The sequence below is a fragment of the Callorhinus ursinus genome, unplaced genomic scaffold (genome assembly GCF_003265705.2).
Source record: "Callorhinus ursinus isolate GAN/ISIS: 27379988/994484 unplaced genomic scaffold, GSC_fseal_2.0 scaffold13, whole genome shotgun sequence".
NCBI classification, from domain to species: Eukaryota; Metazoa; Chordata; class Mammalia; order Carnivora; family Otariidae; genus Callorhinus; species Callorhinus ursinus.
In genome coordinates, this window is record NW_027397075.1 from 33,215,718 (window position 1) to 33,237,937 (window position 22,220).

The 22,220-nt window shown below is 46.7% G+C and overlaps 1 protein-coding gene across 1 annotated transcript in view; it reads right to left on the reverse strand.

The window, feature by feature from the left end:
* Window positions 1–4,519: 4,519 nt before the first annotated feature.
* The window catches only part of KIAA0040 (KIAA0040 ortholog), a 35,515-nt gene continuing 17,814 nt past the window's right edge, over window positions 4,520–22,220 (reverse strand). Inside the window, exon 2 of the mRNA XM_025877473.2 lies at window positions 4,520–8,080. Within this exon, the coding sequence (XP_025733258.1) occupies window positions 7,648–7,947 (300 nt within the window). The 5' untranslated portion in view covers window positions 7,948–8,080 and the 3' untranslated portion in view covers window positions 4,520–7,647. The remainder of the gene's footprint in view (window positions 8,081–22,220) is intronic.

Genomic DNA, 22,220 nt, shown 5'->3' on the forward strand with positions numbered 1-22,220 from the left:
GGGCAAAACATAGTCATTTGCTGGAGGAGGTCCTCTGCTAACAAAATTTCCAAATCATTCCGGGGGCGGTGAAGAGGATCAGGAAGGAGTTTCTGTCAATAAAGAGTGCAGATCAATATGGTCAGGGCCAGCCGACCCCACGGAGTAGACATGCTGTACCCAGACAGGCCAGGAGATGGCAGTGTTGTCCCATTGGGAGCATCTCCCTTCAAGGCCACTTTCCAATCCTCTATAAAGGGGAGTTCTGGGGGCCCTCAATTTTCTTCCTTCCTGAGTAACATGGCCTGGAGAATCAGCTTAGTAGGGATGGCTCAGCATCCAGCCCATGCCTGGTGGTGGTGCAGGTAATGTTACTGCTGGACTAACACACAAAACAGGAAACTGGGAAATACATAGAAGAAATTGCCTAGTGAAACCAGGACTCTAATCCCCCCACTTGGTCTCCCGGGCTGGTGCTGAGACAGCAGATGGGTCCACTGGCATGATGAAAAGTGAAGGGGGCACCCCCAGAAGAAATTTCAGGCAGCTCCTAATGTGTAAATGAATCCACTTCCCAAAGTCCTTCTGTTTAGTTGGTTGTTTCTATGGGGGGAGGGGAGGCGGAAATGGGGAATGGGTAGAATTCCACTTCCAATGTTATATAAAGAAGTCAGGTTCCCAGGTTAGCCCATAAATGCCTGTTTATTCTCTAATGCCCATGAATTGCAGTGCATGTATAATGACAGAAATAGAAAATGACAGCATTGCAGTATCGTAATTTAAATAAAGGAAGGAAACAAGATGGAGTGGAAATGGTTCTTTATTTGGGTAAGTGAAGAAAATTAGGTTTAATTAGACAAGGATAAGGAGGTGGGTGAGGCTTGCTATAGAACATCTGAAGGAGTCATCTAAGTACTCTGACGTCTTAGGGGCAGAGCCCTTTACTGTTTTCAAAAGGTTCTGACTCAAAGGAGGTACTGCAAGCTAACAGTCTTTGAGGAGCCCAGATCTGCAGATTAGCCTGGACCACGAATGCCCGGTGTGTGGAAAGGGCGCTAGGATAGCATCCTGAAGACTTTGGTTTCCATTCCAGGTCTGGGTGAGTTGCTCACCTTCTCTGGGCCTCATATTCTTCATTTATAAGATGGGAATGACCTCAGTCCCTGATGTACTCCCTGCAAGAATCAAATGAGATCCTGAAAACACTCTTATGTAATAGGTGGTAAGAGGGCTTGGATCTTTAGTGCTTATAACTTCAATCAAAACGTTTGCATTTTCTTTCTTCTTTTTCCTCTTCTTTTTTTTTCCTTGATAGCCGTGTATCTCTAGCCAATTCTAGGGTGTATGTGCTATGGATCGCCACCAATGGGATTGTTACAGCTCACAAATGGAAGAAAGATAAAAGGCAGAGTGAGAAAGAATCAGACTGGGATTCCTTGGGGGATGATATGAATTGAGCTGTACATGAACCCTCCATGGCAGCGTTTCCCCAGTGGTGTTCCTTGGGACACTTGCCCCTCCAGATCTGCCAAAAAAAGAGGTTTCATGGCCAAATAAGCTTGGGAAAACTCTGAGTTAAGGGGAGTTACACTAGTTTCTTTACTATAGTACCTGTTAGAACCTTTAATGTGAGGCATGACTGCAGATCTCATGGGGTAGAGAGGGGAAGTCATGTTATATAGTATTTTGCAAACTTATTTGACCATAGAATTTTTGTTGTTGTTGCTTTCTGAGTAGATAATATTTCTCAAGGTGTGGTTCAGGGACCACTGGCAATTACCTAGAGTGCTTGTTAGTAGAACAGGTGGTCCGGACCCACCCTAGACTTAGTAGATCTATCCGAAAGGCAGAGGGTTGGGGAATCTGCACATGTAAGAAACACTCCAGTCATCCCTTTTCTTTTTTCCCCCTAATCAATACATTATTTAGCGTATGGTATGTACTTAGCTCCATTCTCGTTATTGGAAATAAAGTGGTGAGTAAGATAGTTACTCTTCAGGCCTCACAAAGGCTACTTCTAATGAGGATGGGATGGGAGGGGAGAGCAGGAAGACAGGAACATACACAGTGCAGCATAGTCTGATTTTGCTGTGATCCAGAAGACTTGTGTGGTTAGGGAAGCTTTCTTGGAGGCCATGATGTAAACTATGAAATACTTCACCAAAAATATGTAATGACAATTAAGACTTAAGGTTATGAAAATCCCTCATATGTCAGGTGAGCATGGCAGTCTTGACCCTGAAGGATTCGTGAACATCACATAAAACCCAGTGTGTCCTTAGCACATTTAGTTCAAAGCCCAGCCATCTAGCTGGACTGACGCTCTAAGGGAAACACCATAGGAAGTGTAGATGTTGACTCAGTCTTTCTTGATCTGGCCACCAGGGTGCACTGTCACACAGGGTGGTTTGGTTGTGCGCAGGAGGGGCAGAGGCAGGGGTGAGTAGGTACCCTACCCATCACATACGGCAAATTGGCAGTATCGGTACTATTATAGGCTGTGCAGTGTGTGGTGAAATTATGGAACATATCACGCCAAGAGGAATAGAAAATGCACATTATTTTCATCCCCTATCTCATTTGATCTGTCTGCATCATCTGACTCTATGGACTTGCTTTCTTCTTGAAAGTTTCTTCTCCTTTGGCTTCAAGGATACAACTCTCTCATTATCTTCCTTCTACCCTTAATTACAACAACCAACGTTTGCAAAGGCTCTATGCTGAACGCTTTATATGCTTTATCTTATTTATTGCTCTGTCCCTGTGAGAGAGGGACTATCATTCACTCTCCTATACAGGTTAATCTTTACAGAGATTAAGTCATGGCCTAAATTCCATAACCAGTGGGAGGTGGAGTTAGCATCAAAATCAGGACACCCTTAGTCCTGAGTCCTAGCCCAATGTGGAAGCAGTGACCACATTGGGCTGTAATGATCGATTAGCTTGTCTGCCTCCCCCCCCCTGCCCCCAGCCAGGCTGTGAGCCCCTCCAGGACCACTCTGTGTCGTTGGCATCTAGTAAAGAGCCAAAAATGGTAATGGAATAAGTAATCTCAAAGAGGGAGTTAGATATATGCATGCTGCATGCATGGCCATTCCCGAATGAAGTATCACAGGTATTTGTCCCCATGATGGGGACAGATAGCTGTATTGAAGGAACTTTTTTTTTCTAGTCCTGTAATCCTGTGACTTTGAATTTGGGAAAAATGCTAAAATCAAAGGGCAAGGGGCCAGCACAGAGAGTTCTGGTGAGTTGAGAGTGCTCAAAGCATTGTCCAGATCCATATGCTCAGCATTGCGGGCAGGGCTGAGCCTGGGCAGGTGGGGCTGGTGGCATTTAGCCCTGGCGTCCCCTCAGGTATGCAGCAGCTGTTCCCTACCTGTGGTTTCTGGACAACAGTCTCTGCTCTATCCTGGAAAGTTTTGGAAGTCCTGGAGGAAAGAACAGAGAGCTGAATAAAGACTGTCTCCTTGGGCTGTCGTGGAGTGTGTGGCAATGGGGAAGGGAGCCTAGGAATCAACTAAAACTACAGGAATGTCAGCCTGCCTTGGGGGAAAGAAGACATAGGGGGCGCCGGTGCCATAGATCTGTCTTCCTAAGCCTTAACTGAAATGTAATGAACACAGAGTTTTGTCGGCCTGTTTGACCACTCTGCCACTCCTGTCCCCACCAAGCATCTGGTAGCTGCTAGCCACACATAGCTGTCGAGCACTTGAACTATGGCTGGTATAACTCAGCTACTGGACCTTTAATTTTATTTAATTTTAATTAATTTAAATAGCTACACTTAGCGAATGGTACCATATTGGACCGTGTAGATAGAGAACATTTCCATCTTCTCTACTTCTATTGGACAGCACTGCTCTAGAGGGCTTCTGCTTAATGGCCGGCTTAGTATCATCAGGGGAGGACTTTGGAGCATTGACATTATCCCATTTCTCAACCAGGGCAAAGGTGTGGTCCCCTTGGAAAAAAGATGGGCATTTACACATACATGTGTGTGTCTTCCTGTCTGGCTGACTATCTATGTATCTAAGTACCTATGTCTCTAACTATGAATGTATGTATCTGTGTATGTATCTATCTGTGCATCTAACTATGTATGTATCTATCTCCCCAGCAGCTACTGTAGAGACTTTGGATCTCCCCCTTTCCCAGCACCGGATTTAATTTAGAGGTCTATTTTTTACTTGGTTTTTGCTATTTTCCTCTTTCTCCTTTAAGAAGACCTTGATTGACCTCACTGAAGGGAATGCTAAGAGTCACCAGGGAGCATCAGTCAGTGTTTTCCCTGCAGTTGGCGCCTCTCAGGTGCCTGGTCTCTGAGGTGTCTGCTCTGCAGGCAGGGATGCGAGAGCATGGTCTTGGTCCTTTGACCTATAACTCTGTCAGGGGGAAGACAGAGCCCTGGGACAGCTGGGTCTTTTGTGTCCTAGTGGGAGTCGCTGCCTTTGTCATTTCTGAGTGATGTCTGGGAGAGGGCAATATTGGATGTCAAGAAAGTAACTGATGCCAACAGGTAAGGAAACCAGGCATGGCCTTTTATTTTCAAAGTCTTTTATTTAAATAAATTTTTCTTTTGCATGTGTTTGAATTTTCCAGAAAAAAAAAATACTGACAAATACTATACAGCTTGGACCATTTATACTCTTTTCCAAAAGGTGACTGCCCTTTTTCTACATTTTCCCCTCCTCCAAGAAATAAAAAGGCAAATACATTGAACAGAGGGGAGAAGGCCTCCTCTGACGGTGGTGGCCGAGTTTGGCAGGAGCTGTTCCGATCTCAGCCTGGGGGCTCCTCCCCAAGCCTGTGCTGGTTTAGGAAACCTGTTCTTTATCAGTCTTCTTGCCTCCATTAGCTTAAACTCTCCAAGATGGGCCAAGCAGTCTCGGGTCCCGAGGCACCCTTGGCTGCCGGTGGCAGTTCTGGGGTAGAGGCTGGGGAGAAGGAGTAAAAGCGAAGAGGAATAAAGAAAGGGCTGGACCTGGGATGGTGGTGCTGGGAGGAACAGGAATAATAGAAGATAAAACAGGGCAGAAAGATGAGGATGAGTGGGGATGACAGGGAATGGCTCTGATGATTGCCTTGGGCCCCTCGCACAGACCCAGGTATTCAACAGAAGTTTGGGGGCCAAGGGCACCCCGGGCAGTGTTGGAGGGACCCTGGTGGAGGTTGTCAGGGGAGGCTGGGGAGGAGAAAACATAAGCCTCACTCAGCATCTGGGTCTCCTGAGTCCTAGGCTATGGAAGCAACAGAGAAGTGGGTTTCTGGGTGTTTCGCGCCTGGAGGTAGTTCAAGTCCATTTGATTAGGAGACAGCAGGGCGGTGCCCCTGGAGACAGAGGCCTTGTCATGGCAATGACAACCAACTGCGGTCTTAATTCAAACTAGCAGCCAGTTGCCATGACAACCGTGTTACTTGTGTGGTCCCTGATCTGAGGGATCCTCTCTCCTAGATCACATCTGACACCCAGCCTCAGCCGTCAGCTCTGCGTCTCCCTAAGTCATCCATCTTAGGGGGCTTGAGAATTGGAGGCAGGAAGGGCAGCCGGTCCCAGTGGGCAGTGGCCGACGCGGGGAGGCACGTGCATTTGGTGTGGGGTGATGAGCGGTCATCCTGTGATGGGAAGGGGACAGCTAGATGCTCCCTGACAGGCTGTCCATGTACAGGGGGGACAGAGAAGCAGAGAGTGCTTCTTTCTCTGCTCAAAGGGGTTAAGGAGTAGGGGGTCTGAGTGCCCAGGGCATTTGGGGCCCCTTGGTATGAGAAGGTGGGTGTGACTGGTTCTAAAATACATGAAGGCCTGAATTATGACCCACAGGGCGGCCCATTAGAAGACCTTGGTGCAACGGTCACCACCAGACGCCTGCCCTCCTCAAGCCTGGAGTCTACCTGCAGGGCACGTAAACACCAGGCAGCCTAGCAGAGCGAACAGCGCGTACATTTGTCCATGAACACAATCTTGCAGAACAGCTATCAAAGTTTAGCTACATTGTTAATTAAATTGCAATTTTACTGCCATTTAGAACAGCTTTTGTGGGGAAATATTTCAAGAGAGCTACCCAGCAGATTTGCAAGTGACCTTTCAGAGCACAACCCGCTCTCAATTTGGGAAGTCTCCATCTTTGTAATACGGTCACAATACAATCAGAATACCAACCAGTTTGTCATGTAAATGGATTAACTCAGCCTCCCAACCTCAGCCTGCTGGGGAGACAGACACTCTCCTCAACTCCCTGTGGATCTAGTCTACCTGTCATCATGGGTCTCAGGGCATCCACGTCAACCTGACTGTTGGTTCTGCATGCAGCCTCTGGGGAGCATTCAATGCCCACCTTCCATCCTTTGCAACAATTAGTGGTCTCAGAAAAGAAGGTCACTTGGGGGGATCAGCGAGGTATCACACATTTACCCTTAACATCATTGCATATCCAACAGCAACCACAGACAGTTCTAAGTATCTACTGTGTGCAAGGCACTTGCCTGAGCTTTGAGATAAATATGACTAAACCTCTATATAGCTTTCTTCTACTTTCATTTACACTCTATAACTTCTGTATCCCATCTGCAGCATACCATGCATTTATTACAACCTTATGAAAGTGTTTCCAGTGGGCCTTCTGGGAGACTGTACCAGAAATTTTCTTAATTCCTTCCCTGCTGAAAAGCTTTGGTTACACAGGAGATCCCTAGCTCGGGTGTAACATCCCTTTCCTATCTGTAAAACAGACACTGCCCAGGTCCACAGCTGCAGTTCACTGAAGTGGATGGAGTATGCCTGGTTTCCAGAGAATTCTAGAAGTCACTTCCAAGAGCTGTTTGTGTTTGGATAAGGGCACCTTGTTGAGTGGTTCTGGGGGTAGCATCTCAAAGAGAGGTCTTAGACAACATTAGATACCTATCAGTGGAAATGGGAACCTTGTCATGAGTTGCAAGATGGTGCTTTCAATGAATTTTGATCCTTCTCACTTTAAGCTTTGCCTCCCAGATGAGAAACATGGGAACTTTGTGTGTCTGTATCAATACACAGGGATGGGAACTGTACCAGGTTGCTGGAATGTCCAAATATGAGGATTTCCAGTAAAACGTTATGGAGGAATAGGAACAAGAAAGCACATATCTCTAACCTGAGTGGTAGATGGGTAGACAGTGCAGAGGTACCTTGCCTGGTTATATAATTGTGCATGTGTGCTAGAATCTGGCCAGGCCTTCCTATGAGACATTTTTGGGAGAGCAGATAATGTACTTGCACAAAGTAGATATTCAATGGATATTTGATGAACAGAATATATTTGCCCAGGTACCTGTTGCCTGAATGTGTGTGTGTGTGTGTGTGCATGTGTGCACATTTGGGAGACATGTCAAGATGTATGGACAAACATTCTTTGTGCTTTTGCATATGGAGCTTGCTAGAGATAGGTGGAAGGCATGCCTGAGTCTGTGGCAAAGAGCACTGCTATTGGACACATAGCTGCCAAGACAGTACCCAAGAATTGTCCGTGTTCTTCCCGGGCTGTCCTCCGGTGGGGCATCCAGCCTGAGGTTTGTCCCTTGGTTAGTTCCTCTGTGGACATGAGCGCGTCACTTTAGGGATTGCTGCTCTCTAGCCTGTGTGTACTTAGAAGGTGGCTTAGCCCCCGAAAAAGGACGCCTATGCTTCCTGCCTAACTAGACAGGCAGTGATGGCCTCTTTTCCATCTGGAGAAGCTTGGGCTGAGCAGAGATCCAGAGGTCTTCTTCAGCCTTCTTCTTCTTCTTCCTCTTCTTCCCCTTGTTTCGCTCTGGCTGTTGGCCATTCTTGCCTGGCCGGCTCCAGCAGCAATGACAACAGATGAAGAGGAACGTGATGACCACTAGCAGTGGCAGCCCCAGAAGGATGCCCAGGCAGATGGTGTTGAAGAGGCCCTCTTGGTGTTTGGTCAAGATGGTATCCCAAATGAGACTGAAGAAGGAGCTGATTTTCTCCATGGTGCTTGGCTAGACTGGGGCCAAAGGAAACTCTCAGCTCACTAGCAAGTCCTGGGCTCAAGAGGACGCAGCCTTGTCCACTTGTAAGTTTTTCCTCTTCCAGCTTTGGGTTTGGGCATGCCAATGTTAGCAGCTGAAGAGAGCAAAACAGACAATTCAAGAGAAACGCAGCAGGAATGGTCTATGATTTTTAACAACATCATATTTTTTAAGCTTGGGAAAAGGGAGGGAATTGGAGATTTCCAGAGTTCACTGAAATGGTATTGAAATTCAATAAATAAAATAAATGCATGCATTTAAGTAGGTACTAACGAATTCTTATACACACTGTATAGGGCTTAGTGTACAAGAATTAATAGTATGTCAGACCCAGCATGTAGCAGGTGCTCAGCATTTGCTGGATAAATGAATCAAGTGTAGATTCAGTGTTCTGGGTAGGGGTTGGTGCCTCTACAAGAGCAGCTCTCAATCTTTTCTCCCTGCAGCTCACCTGATAGATGCCGAACACATACTACTCATGGGAGAGCTGTATGTGACTTTCTATGAATGCAACTTGCCATTTTCAGTACTTACTAAAGCTTAAGCACAAGGTGAAATGTCTAAATCTTGCTGCCTGTCATAGGGGGCTTCGATCTCCACCAGGCTGTGGTTCTTGTCCTGTCTCACCCCTGCCTTCATGCTCTCTTCTCTGCTCCATCTCCTCCCTCCTTACATCCCACTCCTGTGCCCAAAGAGGACTCACCGAGCCTTGCAGTGGGAGACCATTTGCTGGTTCCCTCTGTTTCTACCATCCTCTCCCTCATTGTCCTCATCTCTGCTTCCTGTCCCTCAACCAAATATTCCCAAGTCTCCTTCTCTGCCTGTTCCTGTTCTTTGCAGTGGAAAAGGAGTCTTGCAGGCTGCTCAGCAATGGTGTTTGGAAACTGGGATGGGATCCCTACTGCCATCCTGAGCTCAACTTACAGCCAGGGCTGTTCTGGTCGCTTGTACAGAGTGGCCCTTCTTCCACTGGTACCCCTTTCACCTCTCCACATACATCTTAGGCCTCAGCTCTTGAGTAGGAAGTCTTAACAGGCTCCTTTGGTTCTGGAATCCACAGATTCTTGTGTCTAAAGACTTGGAGGGCAGCATGTTTCAAGGAAATTCAAAAGACCTTTTGGTACAGACACGGCCTGGGACCCAAAGATCAAAGACTCATCGATTTTCAGGCTGGAGACCTTAGAGGTCATCCCAACCAATGCTCTCGCTTAAAGATTAAGAATCTGAGGCCCAGTATGGGGGAGGTGATATGTCTAAGGCCACGCAGAGATGCACCGAACACCCAGAGTTCGGGACGATGACATTACTTTATATTTGCATTTTACTCGCTACTTTTCTAATCACTTTCATATGAATTATATTTTTTAAAGAGAGCAACAGGATGGTGCATTGTCTATGCAGAAAAGCGCTGGGGGACCTGGGTTCACAATCAGCATGAAGTCCAGGCTTCATTCTGTTGTCCTGCACTGGGACACACATGTGTGTCCCCTCCTGGGTAGTGTGTTATACTCGGGGGTTGTCTTCAGAAGCCTGATTCCTTGGATAGCACTCTGTAAGTGTCCCGTGTACCCGTGTGTCCTTCCAAGTCCACCTGAACCCAGTCCTAGTCTGCTGGCATTTAGACTCACACATTGTGTATACAAATCATTCAATTGTATAAATTGGTACCTACTCCCTTGCCGTCTGGTCCATGAAAATGAAGTAATGCTAAGCAATGGCACTGAGATCCCAGTCACCATTCTAGGCACTTCTCCCCAACTGACTCATTTCATTTCATCACAACTTAATGGAGGAGGTACAGTTATTTCCCTCATCTTGCAGGTGAACAGGCAGAGGCACAGATCACACACCAAGTGACTGGCAGAGCTGGCTTTACTGATTCTGGAAAGTTTGGCTCCAGATCCCCGAGGGGTGAGCTCCTCACAGGTGTTGCTCTGAGCCTCCTATTCCTTTGTGTGGAATTAACACATTTTGGCAAGTAGCCCAGGATTTATAGACTCTTACAATACGTGGCCATTCCCCGGATTGACTTCAATGTTTATCCCAATCTGTTGTGGAAAAAGACTACAGAGTGATTTATTTCCCATTGTCAGATACTTCACAAATGCAGAAGATACATACAATAAAAATCCAGTCCTGCTCAAGTGGAGGTTTATAGAAAGCATATGACTGCCTGAACTTAAACTCAACATGCAACAAAGAAAAACGTTCTGAGAAGTCACATCCCCTTGCCAGAAGCTCTGCCTGAGCCCCTTTGAGGCCCTGGGAATATCACATGCCATGGATCTGCCCACACACCATCAAGCCCACAGCCTCTTTGTTGAGAAAACACACCCTTGAGCATCCTCTAACTGCCCCCATCCCCCATCAAGGCCACTCCACGGTCTTGCTCCTTCTCACCCACTTGTCTCTCTGGCCTTTCCTTCTTGCTTTGCCATCACCTTAGCTTTTACTCCAGCCCTTGTTTGGCCCCAGAGTTTTTTGGCCCATCTGGAGGGAATGTCCTGCTCTGTTGAGGGAAGACTCTGGGTATTTTTCACTAATTTGATTCACACGTATACTTTTCTGGGACCAAATGCGCCTTGTACTGCATGTCTATGACTCAGATTAGACACCACCACCATATTTGTTGACAAACTCTTCTTGCCAGATGTCACACTGGTCCCTGCAGGGAGCATCATGCATCAGGGGCCCACTTTTGGATTCAACCAGGGAGAAAGAGGAAGGGCTTTGAGCCCTTGAAGAATATCAGGGCATTTTTTCATGAAGATAGAGCCATCTGAGGAGGACCTGGAAAGAGGAGCCGGATCTTGACAGAGAAACATGGGTAAAAGGATGTGCACAGATTCTAGGCAGAGAAACTTTTAGAACATGGCAGGAGAACAGGGTGCCTTCTGGTGAGCCTGGGGCTCAGAGTGTGAGAGAGGAGGACTGTAGGTTGTGGCCAGGATAGAGAGGGCCTCCATGGGGTGTGTGTTTATTTGGGGGCTTTGTAATAGGAGGATGCCCTTCAAGAAAAGATAACGGGGTGAGAACAGCCCTGGAAAATGTCTTAAGAGAGCTCTTTATCCATTTAATGAACATTTATTGAACACCTAATACGTGCCACACACTGTGTTAGCTGTTAGGATTCAGTGATGAAGGACAAAGACACGGGGACTTGTATTTTCCAGGAGAGTTACTATTATTCAGGGATCATGTTGTAAAAGACAAATATAATAAGCAAATTTCAACTTAGGTTGCTTAGTTGGCCGAAATAGAAGCATGCATTTGAATTATGTGTTTATCTCAGTGTCCCAGGCCCTCCTACCACTCCCAACCTTTGTCTCAAATTCGTCTATCCGATGACACCTAAAATAGCCTTTGAATAAATAGATTTCTTTTCAAGCTAAAGCTAAGTCAATAATTCACTTTTGGACTCCTGAAGGTACTTATTTGAGTCTACTCTCCATATAGCCAAGGAGAGTATTCATTAACATTTGGGAGCCCAGTCTGGGGAAAATTCAATTAAAAAGGTATTCTTTGTATTTTTTAATCTAAGAATTCTCTTCTAGGCTCCCCCAGTTTACTTGCTGAGCTCTGCTAATCTATACTGTTTCGTTAGTGTTTATGAGCCTCACATTGTTAGCATTTCCAGGAAACAATCAAATATCTCCTTGGTGGTATGAATTAAAAGTTAAAGCTTCCACAGAATGTTTTGTAAAAGGAGCCACACTTTGGGCCTTAGGAATGCTCTCTGGGAGACTCCATCATTTTGCTGGATCTCAAGTATTGCTGACACTGTTTGAAAGGTAATTAGTCTACTCCTCCAAAACCACAATAGGTGCCAACAAACTTGATTGTGTGATTGTTGTTATGGGGGAGGGTGTGTGGAGAAAGAGGAGGGGAAATGTTACTTTTAGTTTCCTTAAAACCAGAAATGACTCATCCTTATATCCTCTGTGGTATCTCGCTGGGGAGAGAGTCATTCATTCATTCTTTCTTCCAAGAGGCTTCAATCTGTCCGTATGTAAGGTGTTGATTGGTAATAATGATCGCAGAGCCAGAAGACCTGGGCCAATCTGTGCAACCTTGGTGAGTTACCGAACCTCAGCTACAAAATGAAGCTAATGAGCTTCCCTCTTAACGATGTGAGGATTAAAAGAGCTCAATATATTTAATGCATTTTGTAAAGTGTAAAATGCTATAAAACAATCTATGAAATAGTGAGTTATCTCCAGATAACAATGGACTAATTCTAGCCTTTCTTTCTCCCTCCCTTACCTCCAAGCCCAATTCTCACCACCAAAGCACCATGGGCCCCCATCCCATTCAAATGAAAAGAACTTCACAGGTAACCTTGCTGCTTATGGCTGGTCTGAGGGCCTGTGGCTGTAATTCTAGACTCTGGCATCCAGCAACAGAGTTGCTTGGGGACATCTGTTGGTGTCTGGAGGATTGTTGAGCTCATAAAGTAAGGCCTGGGGAGAACACTTAGCCCTCTGTGGGCCGAGGCTCCCTCCCAGCCTTTGGAATCCCTGAAAGTGTACATGGATCATCCTTCCCCAGAGAGGTCTGATCCATCCTTGAGAGACAAGAGCTGCTCCAGAGTTGGCAGGAGTTGGCCAGGCTGGCCCTTGGGCTGGTTTTCCTTCTGGAGCCCCCAGGCAGGGGGCAGGGCATGCTACTTTGCATTGTCTCTCTTTGATCCTGTTTATTCGATGAAATAATACATGTAAAGCTGTAAAGTAGTGTCTGTGGGATAGGAAATGCTTTCTAGAAAGGCTAATGATAAAGATCATGATGGTACCCAGTTAAAATCCCTAAGAGCAACTCCACAGTGACCTCCACATGGTCTAAATCTTTTGCCTTCTAATGGGGGGTGGGCTGAGGTGGGAGGTTCGGGTCTCCCTTTGACCCTTCAAAGACTCCTCTACTGCAGCTGCAGGCTCCAGGCTATGCATGGGTGGCCTTGAGGGGGTGGGGCAGCATCTTATAATTGAAAGTTGGCAGCAAAGACCTCCCTTGGCCTTTCCTCAAGTGATTTCATTGAGTTTTCTACCTTACGCTGTGGTTATCACTCTGCTGCTTTATCCCTTCACCCAAGGAGGGACTTCTGGCCAGGCTGGCTGCTAAAAGTCACCTAGGGAGTTAGTTAAATTCAGATTCCTGAGCCCCGCTCCTGGAGACCCTGATGCAGTGGGTCTAGGGTGGGCCCTGGAATTTATGTTTGTAACAAACAGCGCAAGTGTTTCTGGACAATTGTCAGGTATAAAAACCGTGGTATGAGCAAGCTGTTGAGTAAGCATAGGAGGCTTGTGTTGAATGAGGGAATGGTCATGGGTGAGGGGAGGTGGGGAAGAGGTCTGTCTTCGTGCCCTGCAGCATGGTGGCATTACTTCTCGCTCTTGTGTAGTCAGGGCATCTGGGCCAAGACTACTGTCCTGGAGGTCACAATTCAATGCAGCAAACATGCACTGAACACCCAAGATGTCACCAGCCCTGAGCACTTTCCAGTTGAGCGAAGAGGAGAGGGAAGAAAAAAAAAAAAAAGCAAAAGTATAGTGTGATGAGTCCTGCAGTCAAGTTCTGTGTAAAGGGACATGAGAATAGCCTAGGGGAAAGAGTAAGCAGTTTGGCCTGGAGAAAGTCACAGGAAAGAAATGAAAAGGAAATTATAATCAGGACAGGTGTCTGTTCAGTCACTCCTTCAGTGACTTTCTACGGAGCACCTTTTATAGTCTGAGAACGGTGTCGGGTCCTGGGTATCCAGGAACAAGCAGACCAGGTCCCAGTTCTTTTGTTGCTCCAAGTCTAGTGTGGGAAGCAGATTCATCAGAGAGTCCCACAGACAGGTGTGAAAGTATAATATGGAAAGTGTGACAGAAGTGATGCTGAGTAATGCCCACCATGGAGGTGGGGGCAGGCTCTGGGTGGGGCTGACTTAACTGAGATCTGAATTACAAAAACGTGGTCAATTACAAAAACAAAGACATGGTCAGAGCGCCTGAAAAGTCTCCAAACATAGAATAAACCTATTTAAAGCATTTTCAAGTAATTTGCTTGATAGGTTTTTTGTCAACGCTCAGATACCTTTTCAGCTGAAGTGCCTCTAAATTGAAAACAATGAGTTCGGTTGCTGATATGTTATAAAGTGTCCCCCAAAAGTCTAGGAACACAGGGAAATGTGTGTTTTGTGCCTTTTCTCAGACAAACGGTTGGACCCACTGCTTCTTCTGAAAAGGATGTGAAGGACAGTGTGGTTGAACTCAGTGGCAGCGAGTGGGGGTGACAGTGGGGTGATGTGAGGCCCATGAGGCAGGTGGCCCCACCCCCCGTAGGGCTTGTAAGCCCTGTTAATGGTCAGTGTGGGCTGCAGGAGCCATAAGCAACAAGGGGACATCATCGGTCCGTGTTCTGTAAAGAACAGTGTCACAGAGGTGAGAGAGGACCAGTTGGTGGGGGCAAGAGTGGGAAGCAGGATTACAGTTGTTCAGGGGAAATGGCAGCAGGGGTGAGGGTGAGGGTGGGGGCAGAGGGTGGTACAAATGGCCAGACTTGGGTGTTCTCCAGAGGATGTGGTGGGAGAGCTCTTGGGCAGAGGGGCATGAGGGGGTGTCCCTGGGCTGTGCTCTGCTCTTCCTCTTCCAGCCCTGGTCCCTGGGCAGGTCTCCGAGTCTGGCATATTTTATTTTTTCTAGGCTAGGAATCTCATCAGTCTCTACCTGACTCCCTGCCCTTTCTCCTGGAGGTTTGGAGCATCTCATTCAGCCCCAGGCCTCTCCAACCCTGCCTGCCCAAACCTTACCCCTGCAGGCCTTGCAAAATCCCGATGGTGACAATTATGTCACGCGCTTCAGAGACCAAGGTGTTCTGGCGGTGGGAGCACGGAGAGGAATCTCAGTCAGTAGTCATGAACTCTGCTGTTCCGGATATATATTTTCTTGATGGTTCTCACCTTGCTCACCTGGCATGCTCAGATGCCCTCTAATAGATGTAAGTACTGTTTTGTACAAAAATGGCCAGATCACAGCAATAATCTGTTTGTGGAGTACTGTGTTTATAATGTGGTTCCAGGCATGATGAAATAGATATCTGTATTTTCCCCAGTGTAAGTAATTGCTTCAAGTAACTAGTTCTGATGCAAAGTTGGAGGCTCTTTTCCTCCCCCAGCGTATACATTTGTGGTGTGTAACTAGATATTGAGTATTAGAAGAAAGCAGCTAGGATTTTCCCTCAGAATCAATGTTATAATTATGGTTGCAATTTTGAACAAAGGCACACAGAGGTCATCAATATAAAAATGATTAAGGCACCGTGATTATTAAAAATGAGAAAACGGTGCATTATTGTATAGACATTCTGAATTGGAAGAATCCAGATATGGGTCATTTGGTGGGTACCCTCACTTTATTGATAAGAAATCTGGAACCAAAAGAGGTTATTATTTGCTGGAGGTCACCCAGCTGACAGTTGTTGGGGTCAGGGCCAGAACAAATGTCTTCTGACTCCCAGCACCCCCTTCCACCAAGATATCCCTTATAAAAGTCTTTAAAAATAAAGCACTGAGCCAGGTCTTGGCAAGATGCCCACAGTATCCTTATCCTGGGCATAGGCTAGACCACCCTTCTCAGTCCCCTTAAATCTTTGTGGGGCCATGTGACTGAGTTCTGGCCATAGGAACATGGGCCTGGCTCCCGAAATCTGTCCCAAGATCCTCCATGTTCGCTCTGCTTGCTCACTGCTGGCCAGACGCTGAGGACCCAGTGGAGGACTCCAAGGCCCCCGGGGTTGGCCAAGAAGAAGGTGTTCCTGAATGACTGCTAGCAGGATACCCTTACAGACCACAGTGAACAGGCGTGAGTGAGAAATAAGCCTTTGGTGGGTAAAACCACTGATTTTGAGGATTATTTGCTAAAGCAGTTAGCCCATCCTGACTAATACAAGTGACAAAAAGGTAGTGTTGGTAATGATTATAACACATATACAATGAGGTTGACAACTCTCCTAGAGAGTTTGCAGTTCCGACCTGAAACCTGAAAGGGGTTCAGGCAACTGCTTCAGAGTGCTGTGTTGGAATCCCAGCTCTGCTACTCACTGACTACATCACACTGGGCAGGTCACTTCACCTCTCTCCCCGGGGCTCAGTTTTCTCATCTGTTAAATGGGACTTGCTAATAGGAGGAGGTTGTAAAAACTAAGTGCGTCAGTATGTGTAGAGCTTCTCAGACCCGAGCCTGGCCCTACATGTGAGCCCTTATTATCTGACCCCAAACAAACAGGCTGGCTCGAAGAAACATCCCTCAGCTCCTGAGCTCATAATGATTTTGTTTGCCATTTTAGAATTGGGATGGTTCTGAAGTCATGACTTTGACTATATAGGTCTCCTTTAAAAGGCATTTTTTCCCTCTCCTTTCTCTAGTTTTCCTGTAGTAAGGAGATTCTTTCTAAATTATGCCACTTGTCATTCTTTTTCAAAGCAACCATTTCAGAATTAACATAGGTACAGGTGTCAGTGCGAAGCAGTATTATGAGGATTTGGATGCAGGCTATTTACCTTTTCTCCATGGATCCCCCCTCACCGGGCAGAGCGGGACACAAGCCTCCTCCCTCACCCCCACCCCACACCGCCTTTCCTCGGCTCGCTCCCTCTTTCTTTCCTTCTGCCAGTGTCTTAATGAACTCCCAGCATGCGTCATTCCTGTCCTAGGTACTGCGGACACAGTCATGCGTAACACAGATGTGGTCAAGCTACTTACGGGGAGAAGGTAGATAACAAACAAGGATACAAACAAATAAACCAAGATATATTGTTAGTGCTCTAAGGAATTAACTGGCCTGGCCTGTGTGGAGATGACTTTGAATGGAGGTCCGAGGAAGGGCGAGGATCCGGTTGTGTGCCGAGCTTAGGGAAGGGCCTTCTAGGGGGCAGGACAGCAGGGTGAAGACTCTGAAGGGGGAAAGAGCTCGGCTGACCCTAGGAGAGGAGGCGGCCAGGGCCTGGGAGCCTGGGAGCCCCCAAGGTGAAGCGTGGTTTAACCTGGGCAGCTCTGGCCATGAGTACAGAGGGCAGAGGGTAGAAGGAGAGGCAAAGAAAGGGGCCTGGGTAGGACAGAGGCCCTTTTTTTTGTCCCCATTGGATCACATTTGTCTGAGCCCTCAAACTGGTTCCGAGTTCCTCTTTCCTCCCATTCAACTTTCTAAAGTCTGCAAGTGGTCACAACTCCCTGCTCAGCCCCTCTTCGGCTCTTCATCACTTACCTGATAGTCACAACTCCTTAGCAAGGAGGACATATCACTCAGGAGTTCGTCTCTCCTATCATCCCAGCCTCATCTCCCACCAGCACTATCCTTATGACCACATCTTCCAGAATTCTCCGGAATGTTCCTGCGCTCTCCCTTTGTCATGCTGTGCCACATGCTGTTCCATCTGCCTGGAATGTCTTCTTACCTTCTTCCCTCGGCCCATTCACGGGAGAACTCTGTCCCTCATCATCCTCTGAGAGGTCTTCTGGGACTCCCAGCCCCCCAGGCCCAAGCTCCCCCCCATTGATTTCTTGCTCTTCTGAGCTCTCATAGAGCCAATAACCTCCCACAGTCCTTATCTTACGGTATTACAATGATTTGTTTTCTCTGACAAATGATAAGAATACAGAAAAGTACAAAGTCACATAGATTAATATTTTATATACATATATTAATATACATAGGACTTGTTGACTTGTTTCTCTCACACTCAGCTGCAAGCTCCTACATGGCAGTGATTCTTACTCATCTGCTGAACTTGACACCCTCATTCAATGCCTGTCACACAATAGGTGCTAATACATAATTGATGAATGGATGATTTCTTTCAATGCTCGGACTAAGCAGAAGACGGACTGTAACCTTGGTTTCCCCAGTTAAGGGTGGAATGGTGTCACCTCCCCCACTTTTTTAGGTTGAAGTCCTAAGCCCTAGTACCTCAGAATGTGACCTTACTTGGACACAGCATTGTTGAAGATGTGATTAGTTAAGACAAGGTCATGCTGGAGCGAAGTGGGCCCAGAATCTAATATGACTGATGTCCTTCATAGAAAGGGGAAGTTTGGACATTGAGATAGATGTGCACAGAGGGAAGACCAAGGGAAGAGACAGAGAGAGAAGATGGCCATTTACAAGCCAAGGAGAGAGGCCTGGAACAGGTCCTTCCTTCATGGCCTTCAGAAGCAACTGACCTTGCCAACCTCTTGATTTCAGATTTCTAGCCTCCAGAACAATGTGAGACGGATACATTTCTGCTCTTTAGGGCATCCAGCTTGTGCTTGGCTATGGTAGCCCCAGGAAATTAAGAGTTCCCTTTTGCTTCACCCCTACTCCCACCTCATCAGCAGGTCCTATCAGCTCTGTCTCCAGAATAGATCCCCAATCCATTCAGGTCTCTCCATTCCAAGGCTAGGTCACCATCATCTCTCACCAGGATTACTGAGATAGCTTCTTACCCAGGATCTGCTTCCCTGCTTCCCTCTATTTAGGCTGTTCTCCCCATACAAGCCAGGCGATGTTGCCCTTACCCCCACACCTCCACTCACCACCATTCCCGCATGGTTTCCCAAGGCCTATAAAGTGAAGTCTAAGCCCTTAACAGATCCCACAAGTGACCTCCTTCGTCTGGCCCTGCCTCCTTTAATCTCATCTTGTACCCCCTTCTCACTCACCGTGTCCTGGACACACCTGACTTCAGGACTGTCCACCCCCTCCGGACCTTGTTTGTCCCTTTGGTACATTTATTCTCAGATCTTGGTGTGACTGACCACTGCATCACAGTCAGGGCTCAGCTCAAATGCATTCCCACTCAAATGGAACCTCACCAAGAGGCATTTTTAACTAAGAAGCCCAACCCCCCAGTCAACCTCTCCCCCGTCATCCCGCCCTTCTAGTGTTTTCCACCACTAAATTTCCCATTTGAAGATAATGTTCTGGTAACTTCAGTTTACACTTGTATTCACTGCCTTCCTGCACTGGAGCTGAGCTCCACGAGAACACGGCCCTGGTCTGTCTTGTTCCGTTTGGATGCCCAGAGTCTGGCATGTAGCTGGATCAATGAATGAAGTCATGCCAGCTAACCCAACGGTCCTGGACGAAAAGAGATCTTGAAAAAAAATGTTGTTCAGTCAGCCCAGGTCATTAGGGAGAGAGAGCTGGGGCAATGAAAAGTACAGAAACGTGACCATCAGTCATATCTGTGGCCAGACTTGGATGACAATGACCCACCATTTAGCCCATGGTCCAGCCATATCCTCCAGCCAACTCACTCGTTTCAGGAGGAAATAATGATCAAGAAAATTCCATATCACTGAAAGCAGTAGGGGGTGGGGGTGTGCTTTATCAGCTCCTATATTATCACCTACCTTCCTTTTGCTCAGTTACAAAGAGCTCATTGTAGCTGGGACTTTCTGATAACAAGGGATCTTTTCCTAATTACTATATGCTCTATTTCAGGTTCAGCAGAAAAGAAAATTAAAAAGCTCCATTTCACTCCAGGTTCAAGTGAGTTAATCTTTCAATCAATCATTAATTAAGCTATGCCAGGAAATACAGGGGAGGTAGAAGACATCCTCGCTCTACTCAAAGATGATCCAGGGGAAATAATTAGAAAATAATTTAAGAACAATGAAAAGAGTTTAAAAAGGTTTTCATTTGGGCTTTCTCTGGCTTTCTGTGACAGAATGCCTGGAATCGCTAGCCCGTTTGTTCCCCTTTGCTCTTTCTCTTCCTTCTTTCCTTCCTTTTCTCTCTTCTCATCTTTAATTACACTGCCTCCGAAGGGTCCGTGTTGTACACTCATAATTAGCCTTTTCCAGTCACCCCTTGGGATCAGACATCCTGTCTCTCTGCTTTTCTGAAAATTCCAACAGTGCTAAATGTGATTGAATATCGTATCTGCAGCCTGTCAGCAGGTGGACAAATTCCCCTTACTTATGTCCTTGAGATCATAAGGAAATTTCCCGATTTTCCTACCCCTAAACTAGAAAACGTCCAGGGAAGAACTTGGCCTCCTCTGCTCACACTGTTGTGGAGTCTGGACAGTATTCACTTAAGCATTTTGAGTTTAGAATTTCTCTTCTGTAGATAGAGATATTAGCACATTTCTCAGAGGGTTAGGCATTTTTTATCCACTGTGCCACATCATTTTCTCCTCAATACCTAGCACAGTGCCTGGTTGAAAGTGGGTTGGCAAGTAGTACTTGTGGGGTGGATGAATGAGTGAATGAGTGAATGAATGCCTTGCTGGGAACAATAAGAGATAATGTGCACCAAGCATGTAACCTAAGTTCATTTCACACAGCGGGTACCTTGATTTTATTTATTTATTTGAGAAAGCAAGAGAGATAGAGCGCAGCAGAGGCAGAGGGAGAAGCAGGCTCCCCGCTGAGCAGGGAGCCTGATGCGGGGCTCGACCCCAGGATCCTGGGATCATGACCTGGGCTGAAGGCAGATGCTTAACTGACTAAACCAACCAGGTGCCCCTGTTCTAATCAGAGTTTGATCAATTTTTCCCTGAACTGGTTTAAGAAGTGGGTTAGCCAACTCCTAAGGAATCAGGGCAGATGCATTTGTCTTTCTCCTGCTTTCTTGCTAACTTAATTTCTGTTCCTTTCCAGCTGTGTCTCCTTCTTTCAGGCCTTCTGACCTCCAGGATCTAGTTTCTCTGGGGTACCTTGTTTTGTCTGCTACGATCAACTTTCTCCTCTCCGTTCAGCTAGAATGCTCACTTGTTTTCTTTGACTGGCCTCTTTTGACAAAGATACTTCAGGAGACCAAAGCCTCAAAACAGAGGGTTGGCAAAATGTCTTATCACCTTTCACAGACACAGGGAATAATCTGCTGAATCAAAAAGTCACCATTTGTTGCATTCTAAGCGCCGAAACTCTGCGTGTATAGTCAAGGCTTTATAGACATGGCCTCGTTCAACAGCTCGGAAGGTGGGTCTTTTTTATCCCCATTACACAGGGGAGGAAACTGAGTCTATCGGCGATTAAGTAATTTGCCTGAGGCTGCAGAGCTACTAAAGTCAGAAGAGGTTTGGCTCTGGTCTGATCTGAGTTCGAGGATCCTGCCGTGACCACTATACTCGCTACATAGCGGCCATGCTCAGGAAGCTGACGACTCCATCTCTGGACCTTCTCTTCTAGATGACGTGGGGTGTTGACCACATCCGTCACCCATCAGACGTCTGAAAGCCTGCCACGTGTGCCACAACCTAGGGATACACTCTTGACTGATGAAGGTGTCCTCTGTGACCTCAAGGAGCTCCCATTTTAATAGGACCAAAAATGTAAGAAGAGAAATACAATATCACATATGACAGCAGGTATCGGGGACCCAAAAGCGTGAAATCCCTGTGAATGCCCATGGGTGGTCCAAGAGCTATATCCAACCCATAGGCACTTTTATTCTATTTTATTTTCCTACTTTATTTTTTCCCTCCTCTAACTTCATGTAAAATTATCAACTTTTAGCTAGCCCCCAAATTTGGCCACCAACCTAAACTCCTACCCAGCCACAGTCTGCTGGGGCTTTACAAGGTCCTGTGTTCCCTCCTTAACCCTCATCTGACACCCTGTCCCACCCTGCTAGCCTCACCCAGTCCTATCCCCTACCTTGTACCTGGACACATTGAAAGCCTGCAGCCCCCGGGTTACAAACGTCGTGGGGAGTAAGGGACTACATTCCCTATTCTTTGCGCTGTAATGTATGTCGGGGAGAGCAAGGCCGGGGGCTTGAAAAGGAGAAATGAGGACGAAAAGCAAAAGGCAAAAGCTGTACTCTCCAGTCATAATCTCCACCTTGATTGACTGATCTTGATCTTTGGCTAATCATACAAATAATAAGGATGAAGGATGTCTGCAAGAGGAATGAATGTGGATCAAAATGTCCCAAGCACAACACAAAAGGCTGGCAGAGGGGTGCAGCAGAGAGAATATGAAGCTCGGAGTCAGAGGATCCAGTTCCAGGCCTGGTTCGGTTGTCCTCCAACCCTCTGACCTCGGGCAAACCAGGCAAGCTCTCCCAGCCCTCTCCTCGTCTGAGGAACAAGGCCATTCGCTGTCCCAGATCTCTCTCAAGATTGTTGTGAAGAACAGCAAGACACGAAAGATCACTGAGAAGGGAAAATTGCGATCGAAAGGCAAGGTAGTGGTGTTAGAGGATTATGCTGAAGAGCTGAATTAAAGCTAAAATTAGAACCCCGAGCTTCTCTTCGGGATGCGGCC